Source organism: Callionymus lyra, chromosome 6 (assembly GCF_982586985.1).
Source record: "Callionymus lyra chromosome 6, fCalLyr1.hap1.1, whole genome shotgun sequence".
Lineage (NCBI taxonomy): Eukaryota > Metazoa > Chordata > Actinopteri > Syngnathiformes > Callionymidae > Callionymus > Callionymus lyra.
In genome coordinates this window covers 7,586,662-7,599,911 of record NC_141823.1, presented here as the reverse complement: position 1 = coordinate 7,599,911, position 13,250 = coordinate 7,586,662, and the positions used below count along the sequence as shown (strand labels likewise).

The following is a 13,250-nucleotide window of genomic DNA, read 5'->3' as shown; positions in this document are numbered from 1 at the left end:
TTTGGGGGGTTCACTCACTCTTCTTGACACTTGAAGGCTGTCAGAAATAGGAGGTGCGCGTGTGAGGAGTGGGCGTGTCCCCCTGACGCCCCTGTCCCCCATCTTTGGTCAGTGAGGTGGTCAAATGTCGCGCACAAGCGAATCACGGAGCGACTTTGAGGGTAAAAAAGAAAAAGAAAAAAACCCTCGTTGTCGAGCAGCTGCTGTTGAATCCAAAAAAGTGTCGGGTGTCCAGTGACTGACGGGTCAGAAGACCTACTTCAGTGAGGAGAGGATCCGCGGCTCGCACTCCAGCTCGGTCACCCCTGAGGTTCAGACGCTCCCCTTGTTTTCTCTCGCGTGTGCGGACACACACCGACTCTAGGCCGCCATGGACGCCATCAAGAAGAAGATGCAGATGCTGAAGCTGGACAAGGAGAACGCCATGGACCGAGCAGAGCAGGCGGAGTCCGACAAGAAGGCGGCGGAGGACAGAAGCAAACAGGTGTGTGCGCCTTTACGCGCCGGTGCCAAAGTGTGCGTAAAACTGTGCGTAAAACTGTGCGTAAAACTGTGCGTAAAACTGTGCTTCTTCAGCACGATGTTGACCTGACTCACCACTGCTGCTACGTGGCTTAACGTAGTTAGGATTTAAATATCACTGGCATTATTTATTTACATTATTTTACTTTGATAAGACTTTTCCAAACGTTTCTCGGATTTCTGGATCGATCAACATTTAATCATTTGTGAGTTTAAGTGACATACATATCAAATTCTTAAGAATTACAAATTATTGCAGATGCTAAGAAGACCCAGAAGTGCAAAAAAAATGTACTCAATTATCAAAGTTTCCTGAAACAAATCTCTTACAAGAGATTAAGAATGTGTCCGAATAAAAGTTTCAAACTCTGAAAAGAACATTTCCTTAAAACAAATTAACAACCTGTGAAAACATGTAAAAACATTTAGACAAACTATGACACAAATGGACAATCTCTGTTTAGTTGTTATTTTTTAAACTCTGAAACAAACCAAAAATGTTCTTAAACAAATTTACAAAATTTGAAATAAAAAATTAAAAGTCTGAAACAATTTAACTAACTATGAAACAAAGTATGAAACAAAATTAAAAAATAAACCCCACTTAAGTCTAAAGCAAGCTTAGAATTTCCTGAAATTGTACATTTGTTTAATGAGTTTGTAATCTTGTTTCATGAGATATACATTATCTTGTTTGTATATTTGTTTTAACCTTCTGGGCCACCGTACTCCACATTAATCCATCCTAAAAATCCGGGGTGTCAAACTGGTCCAGAAAAGAGCAGAGACGTGCAGGTTTTTGTTCCAACCAGTCAAGCACACATGAGTTAACCAATCAGGTGTCGACCTGAACAAACAACACCTGACTGACAATAATTCATCACTGTCTTCAGACGCCTGATTGGTTCAACTTTATGTGATTGACTGGTTGGATCCAAAACTGTCTCGACCCTTTCCTGGACCAGTTTGACGCCTGTGCTAAAAATGATCACCATGTTCTGTTTTTATTTTTGCAGGAATATGTTCCATACATGTGGTTCGATTCCTTCGCTAAATTAAATAATAAAGCAATTTCAAATATTTCAAACAAGTTCAACTTTGCACCAGGAAAAACATTACATGCATAAGAATTAGACTGTTTTAATAAACATATCTATGGAGTTCAAATAGTCATTGTAACTAATTCCTTAACAATCACTATCAAAAGTTTGAAAACACATCTTTCTCTCCGTCTCCCAGCTGGAGGACGACCTGCAGGCCCTGCAGAAGAAGCTGAAGTCAACGGAGGATGAGTTGGACAAATACTCTGAAGCTCTGAAGGATGCCCAGGAGAAGCTGGAGCTGGCGGAGAAGAAGGCTACAGATGTGAGTGTGTTGGCAGGAGGGATGACACGAGGGGCTGAGACCATCCTTCACATCCTTGAAGTGGCTGGTGTAGGAAAAGACGTTAAATTTAGCTCTTGCTTGTTCTGTATATGGCAAGGTCACATCTGTCTGGCTTCACGGTGCTTTCCAGGACAAACCTGAGGTCAAGTGTCGGGTTTCTTGCACAATTTACAAGCGTGTTTGGCCTGTTAAGTCTGTGACAGGCTTCAGCTTTCACACCAGATTACAGGGAGGATGGTTATTGTGTCTGTCCAGTGATAATTGATGTTGTCACAGCAGACACCGGGGTTTATTGTTTTAGTAGAAATAAAAAAAAAGTCTAAAATAAGAGTTTACGAGTAGAACTGTGGTCACAAATGTCAAAATAGAAAACCTCAGAGACAAATCATATTCAATACAATACCTAGAATGAATACATTAGAAAGAAATTAAATTGATTTAAAAAAAGTAAATTATTTATTTTAAATGTTAAATAGTAACAATATGTAACGTGTCTTTGACTTATAAGTAAACAAAAATACTGTGTGTTTAAATCAACTATATTAAGAGTCAGTGGAATTTTATTTTCCTCATTTGATGGTTGAGTGAACCATAACATTTCATCACATATATTTCACCTTCATTCCCTTTGTGTCAATTAAACATAATAAATAAATAAATGTATTAATGTTAAAATAGTTGACCTTTAACCTTTCCTTGCTGTTCTTTAAAATGTAAAGTGCAGGAGATGACGAGGCAATAGAAAAAAAAAACGAGCGTATAAACAATTATGTTACATTTCTTATAGGACATTTTTTAAGACTTTGTTAAGAATAAACCAGCTTTGTTAAGCTTTACTAAGTGGTGCAAAACTAATTTAAATTAAAAATATATATATTTTGACCAAATGTCTATTTTAACAAGCTCAGAACATGCAGAGTACACAATTTAAACCAACAGTTTTAACCCTTTAGCTTGAAAATGGTTTGATCCATTACATCCCTTATTAACTCTGAGTCACTCCACCTGCTGTATTGGAGTGAGTACCTGGAGTAAACCAGGATATACTTACTTTAACCACTCGATGATAACACATGATGAACAATCACTCGTTGAAAATAATAATACAAATAATACTGATCAGACCCAGGCCTCCCTTCAGAGCATGGGAAAGTTATGCGGCCCTCATGAGCAAAATTGTTTGGGGACCCCGGTTCTCAAGTCTTTCACAAATGAAGAAACATTGCCAAAAATATCTTAATGTGTTTTAAATTAAAACAGAACATCTTTTATTGCTTTCATATTTGTATTTTATTGTTAGTGTATCATTATTTATGATTCATATTCCAATCTTTGAACACCTTTAATAGTAAATACTTGGTTATCTTTTAGAATAAAGAATTCTTTATTTAAAAGTGCATCATTTTGGGACAGTATTGTGCAATTTATCTCGGTTTAGTAACTTTACACCGTTGGCAGTAAACAATACCAAATATGAGAAGAAAAAATAAGAGAAAGAGTAGAAAAATCATCCACTATGTAAGATAAATAGATATGCTAATATATGGTCTTTATTTAGGTTAGGTAGAACTTTATTGAAATTTTTTCTGAAACTTTTTACATATTCTCTTCTCACATATGTATTGGTAACGGAGACCGTTTGGAAACAGTTTATAAAACAATATAATCCCAATTACTCCATTGATTTATTCAATTAAATTCCTGCGTATACAAATGTCGCCGACAGGGGGTGCGCTTCTAAGAAGAAAAAAAACAATTATATCCTCATAAATATTTTTAAATCAAATGTCAGGTGACTTTAATAATGGAAGCTAATCTAGTCCAGAAGTTCTCCTTCATGAAGTGACACATTAAAAGAGACGGGCGGGTGACTTCCGGTGGGGGCGCTCGTCATCCTCAGCTTGATCACCGGCGGGCGGGGCGGGGCGGAGAGATCAATCAAGCGGCATCCTCAAGTTGAACGTCGTCGCTGCGGCCGCTCCTTCACTCACGGTGCAGACGCAACACTAGCTTAGCTGAGACTCGGGGGGAAACATGGCCGGCGTGAACTCTCTGGAAGCGGTGAAGAAGAAGATCAAGTCGCTGCAGGAGCAGGCGGACGTGGCGGAGGACCGGGCGGCGGTGCTGCAGCGGGAGCTGAACCTGGAGAGAAGCGCGAGGGAAACAGTAAGAAGCTCAGGATTTAAGACCATTAAGAGCCACAGACGGTATTAGCCGCAAATCTCTCGCAGCGAAGTCTGCTGGTGCTGGTGCTGGTGCTGGGGGCCCAGACGGCTCGGGATCAGGTGCAGGGTGTTGAGAAGAGAGCCCACTGTGGGAGGAAGGATGGAGGAGAGAAGGACCCACCCTTGAGGAGTAAACAAACAGGCCGATTCACGTCCCAGACAGAAGTAGCTGATGCTACGAGATCATGTTCACTGGGAGACAAACATCAACATCCATCGACGTGTCTGACTCTTAACTCTTAACATCACGTGTTCGAATACTTTTAAAACCTCGACCAAATAAGATTCTTTAAACTACCATCTGGTGTTGAGAAGAACGAGCCAAAGAAAGGCATCGTGAGTCGAGTGTCGATTCAGACTCGAGCAGAGACATGTTTCTGTGTCACTTCTGTGGTCGAGCTGTGATGCTCGCTTGTTCAATGTTGTGAAGGAACAGAGCTCTTGTGTTCTTCTGACCAACAGGATTCATATTTGGTACTGTCACTGGTGATCAGTTGCTACAGTAGTTTCCTACTCCATCTTTGGATTTTTGACATTTTAAGAAATACTTTTTCAATATTTAGTCGGACTGGGAGTCTCATTTGATCTCAAACTTCTTTAAATTGGTACAATATCTGTATGAAGTTGTATTTTTATTATGGAAGTATGAGGCTAGCATTAATACTCAATCAATAGTTCAATTAAAACTTGGTTAAACAACAGGCTGAAATGATTCCTCAATGAATTTTAAATGATTGTTCGAAAATGTACATAAAAAAGGAATAATGGCACCAACAAGCAATACAATGGGGACTTATTTTAGTTCATTTTTCATCATGTTTCTACAGTGTGAGTTTATGTATTTTGATATCCTCATGACCAAATATGAATAGCTGGATCAACAAAACATTCAAAATCATGATGTGCAATAGCCTCCCAATTATAATGTTTAAAATTATTTTGCTCTGTTACTGATTAATGGTACAGATCATACGGAAAATATATTTCTATTGGTGGTAATTATTTTCTATTCTTATTTGTTTATTTATCAATCTATACATTTTATTTATTTTAATATGTTTTAAATTATTATTTATTTATTCTAACCGATAATGATAAAAAAGTATTTGCATTGTGTATGTTTTCAACCAGCAATGTAGAGACACAAAACAAAATTGAATTGTAAAGCACTGTCCCAACAATGTTGTACTTTAACAGTAGAAGTTTTTTTTTTTTTTAAAGAAAAGTGGTATAAATTATGATAAGGTTGTATTCAATATACATTATTGCACTCAAAGTTTTGGGATAAAATGTACTCTACTAATAATTAATACTTTTATACATTTAAACAAAACATTATAATTATTATAATGGGAAATTGTTCATAGAGTTTGTTTATATATTACTTTAGAATATGTGATGTATTTTTAATTAAAATAATGTTCGGTAAAAATCAACCATTTGAAATTATTTATTTAGAAAAAATAACTCTTCGCTGACGACTGATTATACGTTTATATATTTGATAAACAAGCGAAGAAAGCGGGCATCGCATTAAAAGTCCACTTTATCGTGCATCCGGTTCGAAAATTAGTCGAGGCTGGAGTCGTGTATTGATCTGTCTGCCCCCCTCCCCCAGGCTGAGGGCGATGTGGCCTCCCTGAACAGACGTATCCAGCTGGTTGAGGAGGAGTTGGACCGAGCTCAGGAGCGTCTGTCCACAGCCCTGACCAAGCTGGAGGAGGCTGAGAAGGCTGCAGATGAGAGCGAGAGGTGGGCCGTCCTCCACTGTCACTCACACTTCAAGCATGAGTCTGCCGCACTGATGGATGATCGGGAAAAATGTATTTAAATATTGATGGTGGAGAAAATTCTTTAGTTAATGGTGAGATGTTAGTGACTGTGTGACCCAGACCTGGGGCCACACACGGCTCTGACTCCATCTCCTCAGGTTAAAATGGTTAAACTGTTCATCTAACTTGTTAAAGATCATTATTTAAAACAAATCCCTTTATTTTTCCTTTTCATTGGTATTGGATTTATAATTTTCGTAGTGCTTTTGTCATGTTTTTTAAATGTATATAAAATCCAATCAAATATTATACAATAGATTTTATTGCATAATAGCTTTTTTTTATTTATTTAAATTTAAAGTGTGAAACATTAAATTAATAAACGAAATTAAATGATATACAAGTACATATAGTTTCTCATCCCTGGTCTAACCATTCTTTGCACAAAGCTGCCCTGCTGGCGAGAAGGTGTATTGCAGCTTGGCGCTGAAAAGTGATACTTGAAGTGAAGACAGCAAAGTATTTTTCACACATGTCTATTTGTGTTAAGGCTTTGGTGGGTTATTGAGTATCAATCCTTCAGTGCACTCACTGTAATCCACCAGCAGAGATTGTTAAGTGGTTGGTGTGGACGTTGGGCTACTTTCAAAAGCGTCTTTCTCTCCTCAGAGGCATGAAGGTTATTGAGAACAGAGCCATGAAGGACGAGGAGAAGATGGAGCTGCAGGAGATCCAGTTGAAAGAGGCCAAGCACATCGCTGAGGAGGCCGACCGCAAGTACGAGGAGGTGAGCGCGTCTCTTTTGTGAAGTGAAAGACTGTGTTTCACGTTTGTACTCGAGCTGTCTTGGTTCTGACTCCAGGTGGCTCGTAAACTGGTGATCATTGAGAGCGATCTGGAGCGCACGGAGGAGCGCGCCGAGCTCACTGAGAGGTGAACGTGAAACTCATGTCCTGATGCCTTAAATATTTGTCTATCGTTTTAAGTTTGGACTTTTTAATTTGATTTAATTCATGCTGATGAAACGTATCAGGCTGTTTCCTTATCCATCTTTCTTCCCATGATGGCAACTGTCTTCAGTCCGTTAATGAGGTCAAAAATGATATGTTTATATTACTGCAACCTGCAAATCAATTTTAAACTAATATACTTTAGGACTACAGAAAATTTAATGTGAAACTTCTCAATGCAAATTGCTGTCAATTTTCTTTTCTTTTTTCGTCTGTTTCTTCTGTGCGAAGCGTCTCCGCACAAACAATATTTTATAATATTACTAAATCTTTAAAACAAAAAAAAAAGACATTAAACGAACTACAAGTATTTCTGTTGTTCTCTTATTAATTAATGTTATTACATTATTTTTCCTAATTTTAATTCTTGTTTGGTCATTATTAATGTGTTCTGACTGTATGTTTATTGTTTTTTGTCAACTTCTGTGACAACTTCAATTTCCTCAATGTGGGAAGAATAAAGGGAAGGTAAAGGGGTGTATTTTAGAATCGATGCGCCTCTAATGAAATTTATTAAGAAGTTTATTCTGCAGGTACATTTTAGGGTGTATTTTACATTTAGAGTCTCAGTGTGTCATTTGTCACCTATTACAATTTTCCATTTTATTTTAATTATTTAATTTAAGTCCAGCTTGTTTTTGGGTAATAATATATTTTCTTGAAACGAGGGCAGATCTTGTTGTGTTATTAGCACATGTGTGTTTTATTGATCTCGTCTCTACCTATAAAATGACAGCAAGTGCTCAGAGCTGGAGGAGGAGCTGAAGACGGTGCAAAACAACCTGAAGTCTCTGGAGGCTCAGGCCGAGAAGGTAAACCCACAGACTCGCAGTAGAACGACTGTTTTTTTTTTTTCTGAGTACTGTGTGTGACCCTGGTCTTTGTCTGCAACCACAGTACTCGCAGAAGGAGGACAAGTACGAGGAGGAGATCAAGGTTCTGACAGACAAGCTGAAGGAGGTGAGTCACTTTTTTATCTACAAATGCAAAATCGATTATTAGATGTCGTCACATAATCCTGTTTAATTGTTAATTTTGGACTTGCAGAAATAATGTGATCCTCATAAGACACATTTACGTCACGCTGTTAGACATAATCGTGCACATTTGGAGCTTCTTTAAATACAAATCTGCAAAGAAAAGATCTAAGATCCCATGTGACCCACTGCCTGTATTTTCTTTCACCTCATGAGTTATACTAAGAAAAGTTTTTGTTGCTACAGTTACAGTTGCAACATAAACAGTCCATCTGTTTTCATTTACACTTCTATTTGATTACTATTTAATTTTATTAAAAACTATTCAAATACATTCAAATTTTTCTTTTTATTAAGGCTTAATATCTCATTTTTTCTCATCTTCTCTATTTATTATCTATTAATTCATCAGATGTTTGTTTACTTATTTTATTAAACCTTATTGAATCGATTTTCAATTTGCACGATTTCCTTTTAATTGATTTGTATTCAAAATAAAAGCTATATCCTTTCAGCATTTTTGTTCCATAATAATTTAGATTGAATTTTCATTATTTATAATGTTTTTAATTTGATTCAATATTAATTTTCCTAAAATGTTGTACTTAAAAGAAGTTTTAACAAATTTTGTTTTTTATTTTCAAAGAGATTTACACATGACATATGAAAAAACAGCATTACCTAACGTCCACTAATGTCATTTTCAATTGATTTTTTCTCCTAATATTTATTTTATTTTGTAATAATAATGTATTGATATGTGCCATTACATCAATCTATAATTTAGTCATTGTATTTACACACCTTTGAAAGCTGATAGTTTTGATGTTCATTTGATTTGTAATGTTTAGGTCTCTCCATCTGTTTTAAATATTCAAACTTGGTGAAACTTACAAATGGTGTAGTTTGTAAAGAACATAGTTTTGTATCATTCATCTGTTTAGATGAAAGGATGGATGGATGGATGGATGGATGGATAGATGGATGGATGGATGGATGGATAGCTTACTCTGATAATATAGATTTTATCGACCTTGGTGCTAAAATGTTAACACTAAATCAAGATGTGCAGGTTAACTAGATTAACTGGTTGAATATATTCCTGTGTTTACACAACTATGCTACATTTTTGTTTGTGTTCGATTCATGACGAGTTTGTGTAGAAATACTGACGACCGACTCTTTCCCTCTCAGGCCGAGACTCGTGCTGAGTTCGCCGAGAGATCAGTCGCCAAACTTGAGAAGACCATCGATGACCTGGAGGGTATGAACCTGTTTATTTATTCTTTTTTAAAGACTTTTGAGATAAATAACAATCCTAAATGATCCTTCTATAAACTTAAATTCACAGTTTAGAACATAAATGTATATAACAATCAGTGATGGAAACTAATAACTATATAATTTAAAAATATTTGTGAGTGATTTATATTTAAAATGATGTCAATACAAAGATGTTAATTACCTCATAAAACTCAACAATCTTCAACTTAATATTCATTTCATTGGTCTGTGAAAAAAAAAAAAGTTTTGTGATAAGTGAAAGAGATTGAGTTTTACTGAGGTAGTGTGGTGGTAAACGGAGACATCAAGTGACACATAGACTCGCTCGGGCTCAACAATCTCTGTACTCATCCTCGACCGAGGCGTCATTACTATTCATGTTGGCAGCGACCATTCTCACCTCCGCGCTGCTTGACATTCCGGCGAGCTGTCACTCCAGCCTCAGCTGGTCCAGAGCTCCCTAGGGTCACGGAACATGTGAGGCAGTTCCTCAGTGACTCCTCAGGAATCTGCCTGGAACACCAGCAGCTGCTACAAACACCTATTTCTGTCCTGCCTTTTCTTCATTTGTCTTTTTTCTTTCTGCCTCCCCCTCACTTCACCTGTCACGCCACAATAACCGCCACACTCTAGATGAGCTGTATTCCCAGAAACTGAAGTACAAGGCCATCAGCGAGGAGCTGGACCACGCCCTCAACGACATGACCTCCATGTAAATCACATCATGCTTGAGTTTGCGTTTTTTGTTAGTCCCGTGAAGTAGAATGGCGCCCCCTGGTGCCACGCTTGATTAATGAATTAAAATGTGTTTCATTAGAATCCCACTAACGACCTTTAATAACAACATAAATCCCCTCTCGTCCCCCTTCACTTTTACCTCTACCATTTCTTTCTTCTTTTTTTGTTCATCCAACTCTTCTTCTTTTCAACAGCTAAATGTTTCACACCCTTACAACGCCACCCGCTGGTCGAGCGTCATCATCTCCTCTCCCGTGCAGCGAGGGCCAGATTTTATTTCCGTCTCTTCTCTCTCTTTGTTTCCTCGCTGCTGCCATCCACTTCCTCATCTGTCGTTCAGATCATTGAGCCATGTTGTGTAAAATAAACATTCTTCCATCCATGCTAGCCCTCCCCCCTCTCCTGCCATCTTTCTTTATTTTTCCATAATTTATTTTTATTTTCTTCCATGATTTAATTTATTCTGTTGCTTAGTTTTGAATAAACTCTGAAAGACCCCCCTGTTCACTTTTCCCTTCATTGGTAGCAAGGTTGGAAGACCTTGAATTGAACTCTTAATCCAGTCACAAAGACAAAGTAAAATTAAGAGATTACGAGTAATCCTGTTAGTAACAAAGTCAATTGATTGATCTATATGACTTTGTCATAGAGCTGATATGTTAACGTCTGATGAGAAAACGTCGGGTCTTAACCGGAATATAAGCAGGTGTAAGTTGTCAGATATAGATGTATAATTATATTTTTAAACTTTTACCTAGGATGTGTAGTAGAGGTTTACAATGTGCACAAAAATTACCCGGTTGTGCAATAAAGTACAAGTAAAATAGGAGGTGTAAAAAGCATGCTTGTCATTTGTTTATTTTTGTTAGTGATGTAGCACTTTATCGATCGCCCGATCACATCCTGTTGAATGTGGACCTTTAGTGGTCAATAACGTTGTGTCATCCTGTACTCGCCTGCTGTAGAGTATAAAACGACTCATAACTTCAGTCCGACAAAATAAGCAACATAAACAAAAAGACATTTAAGCGTCTTAACATACAGACATACAATTAAATTTATTTTACTAAATAAAGTTAGTTTTTTGTTTAATTTATTATAACTAAGAAATATTTCTGTGTATATAGCGTACATAAAAGTGTGCTGATAACTTTCATTTGTATTCTAAATAGAAATAAAGTAGATTTACAAATAAAAGTTTCATCTATTTTAATAAAGTAGAAAATGGAGTCAACTTATTATCCAGGTGATTAAAAAGATAGATAGAAAAAACGTTATTGATCCCTCTGGAGGTCTCCTTCGTGAAAAGAGAGACAACTGGACTCTGTAGAGTTTTAGGAAGCTCATTTTGAACTTTAGAAACCTCTTGGATTAACCACTTTGATAACCATGACCTGGAACAAAGAGAACCTGTATTGACAAAGTATGATAATAATACAGTACTCTCCACTTCTAAACCAGTAGAACAGGTTGATTAGTCACGTTAACATTGCGCTCGCTGTCTTACTAAACCTGACTTTGGCTGCTTTGTGGCACTTGTAACTTGATGTGTTTATCCTCTTTACTAACATCTTTCTCTTTCTTCTCCTTCACTGCCCCCTGACTGTCCAGACCACCTTTACAAGCAGCTTGAGAAAAATCGCCTCCTCACCAACGAACTAAGAGTAGCACTAAACGAGGCCTGAGTCGTTGTTCTTTGTCACCTGCAGTGAAGTCCAACCAAAACTTCCCTGGGATGCATGTTGAAAGAAACCTCAAGGTTAAAATGATTCACAGTTATGGTCGGGGCTCAAAGATTCTCACGCTTGTAGATCATCATGTGTAGCTCTCACGGCTTTTATTTTGACAGACACACTAAAACAAACACTCTCCTCCTGCTTTGATCCATATTTTCCTTTTTTCTTGTTTCACTTTTCGACTGAGTAAGTCAAATCTTCAAATAATTAACTTGAGTCAAAATAATTCTAAAGAATCTTCTATATCTACAATTGTTTATATTGAAACTACGTACAAAAAAAAACCTTACTATAAAAATCATCTTTTATTCTCAGTTTTTTTTAAACATGCATGGTTGAATAACACATTTTCCGGCCCTCATCCAATCTGCTCAAGGGCTGAAATTGTCCTGCTTAAACAAGCAACACCTGACTGACAATTAATTGATTACTGTCTTCAGGCGCTTGATTGGTTCAACTTTATGTGATTGACTGGTTGGAACAAAAACCTACACCACCCTGGCCCTTTTCTGGACCGGTTTGACACATGTGTTCTAAAAGGGTTATTTACATGACATGTTTTTTCAGCAATGATTGATAGACAAAAGCGGCTGCTTCATTATTTTTGTTACTACTTCCTTCTAAGAGGTTATTTAAAGTTGTAACTTGTTTTTATTGTTTTGTTTCTGCTGTGAGTAACTCAGCGAATGGAATGACAATTAAAAAGAAAATCCTTGAGTCCTCTCGGAACATTAGTTTGACTGTCAAGATCAAACACTGGTCAATGCAAAGGTCAACGTTTAAATAATACTATGTAGGAGAAAAAAGATCCCAGCCAATCAGAGTGAGCGGCAATGGTGAGTGGAAACCATGGCAGAAACCTTGAGCAGAACCAGACTCTTCTGCTGAAGACACTATATTAGGAAAGTGTCATAAAGAAAATATTTTAAAACTCTTCTTTAAAGTAGCGTAAATGTTCAATATTCGCTCCATCAGGACTGAGCCCCGACTGTACGTGGAGAGTTGAACCTTCTGTAACGTCTGGACAGACACAGTTGTGACTGCAGACATGTCCCTATGAAGCATGTCTTAACACCGTCTTTCGTTCTCTGCTGGACTTTCTGTTGACGCCCTGTAACGTCTGCACTGCTGTATCGACAGATGAACTCACTCGTCTTAAAGCGGAGAACCTGAGCGTAAAGCAGATGCTGGATCAGACGCTCATGGAGATGTGTAACATTTGATCTGACTGCCTGCTGCCGGCTCCGTCTCACCCTGGAGAAGAAACATCTCCGTTTCTGTCGCACTGTAACTTCACAAGAACTCCATGTTTGTCTTGTTCCGTGTGGACAATTTGCACTTTTCATGAAAGACGTACATGCATCATGAATAAAACTCATGAAGTTGATTATTTTTTACTTTTGTGTGAAATTTGTCTTCATTTTTTTGACATTCATATTTATGATGCGAGTTCTGAACTACGTCATGACTGGATGTCGTTGCTGCAGCCATTTCTTTTCTGTGCGTTTGTCTTTCATCTCAATTTGTCATTTTAACTTGAATATGTAAATAAATGATTGAATCAAAAATGTTACTGTTGATTTTCTTAATGTAAGTAAGT

General features: G+C 37.3%; 1 protein-coding gene across 2 annotated transcripts; it reads left to right on the top strand.

Moving 5' to 3' along the window:
- The first annotated feature begins 341 nt into the window (after positions 1 to 341).
- tpma (alpha-tropomyosin) lies at positions 342 to 13,218 on the top strand. 2 transcript variants are annotated; one of them, XM_087793363.1, is made up of 9 exons: positions 342 to 484; positions 1,762 to 1,887; positions 5,752 to 5,885; positions 6,575 to 6,692; positions 6,768 to 6,838; positions 7,652 to 7,727; positions 7,813 to 7,875; positions 9,087 to 9,156; positions 9,810 to 13,218. In XM_087793363.1, exons 1-9 carry the CDS (start codon positions 371 to 373, stop codon positions 9,890 to 9,892), a joined length of 855 nt encoding a protein of 284 aa, XP_087649489.1. In that variant the 5' UTR covers positions 342 to 370; the 3' UTR covers positions 9,893 to 13,218. The 2 variants fall into 2 exon arrangements, with proteins under 2 accessions (XP_087649489.1, XP_087649490.1); XM_087793364.1 differs by lacking the exons at positions 342 to 484; positions 1,762 to 1,887 and adding an exon at positions 3,936 to 4,074.
- The last annotated feature ends 32 nt before the right edge of the window (positions 13,219 to 13,250 follow it).

What these genes read in the sequence shown, in the direction of transcription:
- tpma (XM_087793363.1), top strand. Translation starts at nt 371, where the DNA reads ATGGACGCCATCAAGAAGAAGATGCAGATGCTGAAGCTGGACAAGGAG. An exon ending in CGGAGAAGAAGGCTACAGAT is followed by an intron (nt 1,888 to 5,751) that starts GTGAGTGTGTTG and finishes CCCCTCCCCCAG; the next exon opens with GCTGAGGGCGATGTGGCCTC. An exon ending in GACCATCGATGACCTGGAGG is followed by an intron (nt 9,157 to 9,809) that starts GTATGAACCTGT and finishes GCCACACTCTAG; the next exon opens with ATGAGCTGTATTCCCAGAAA.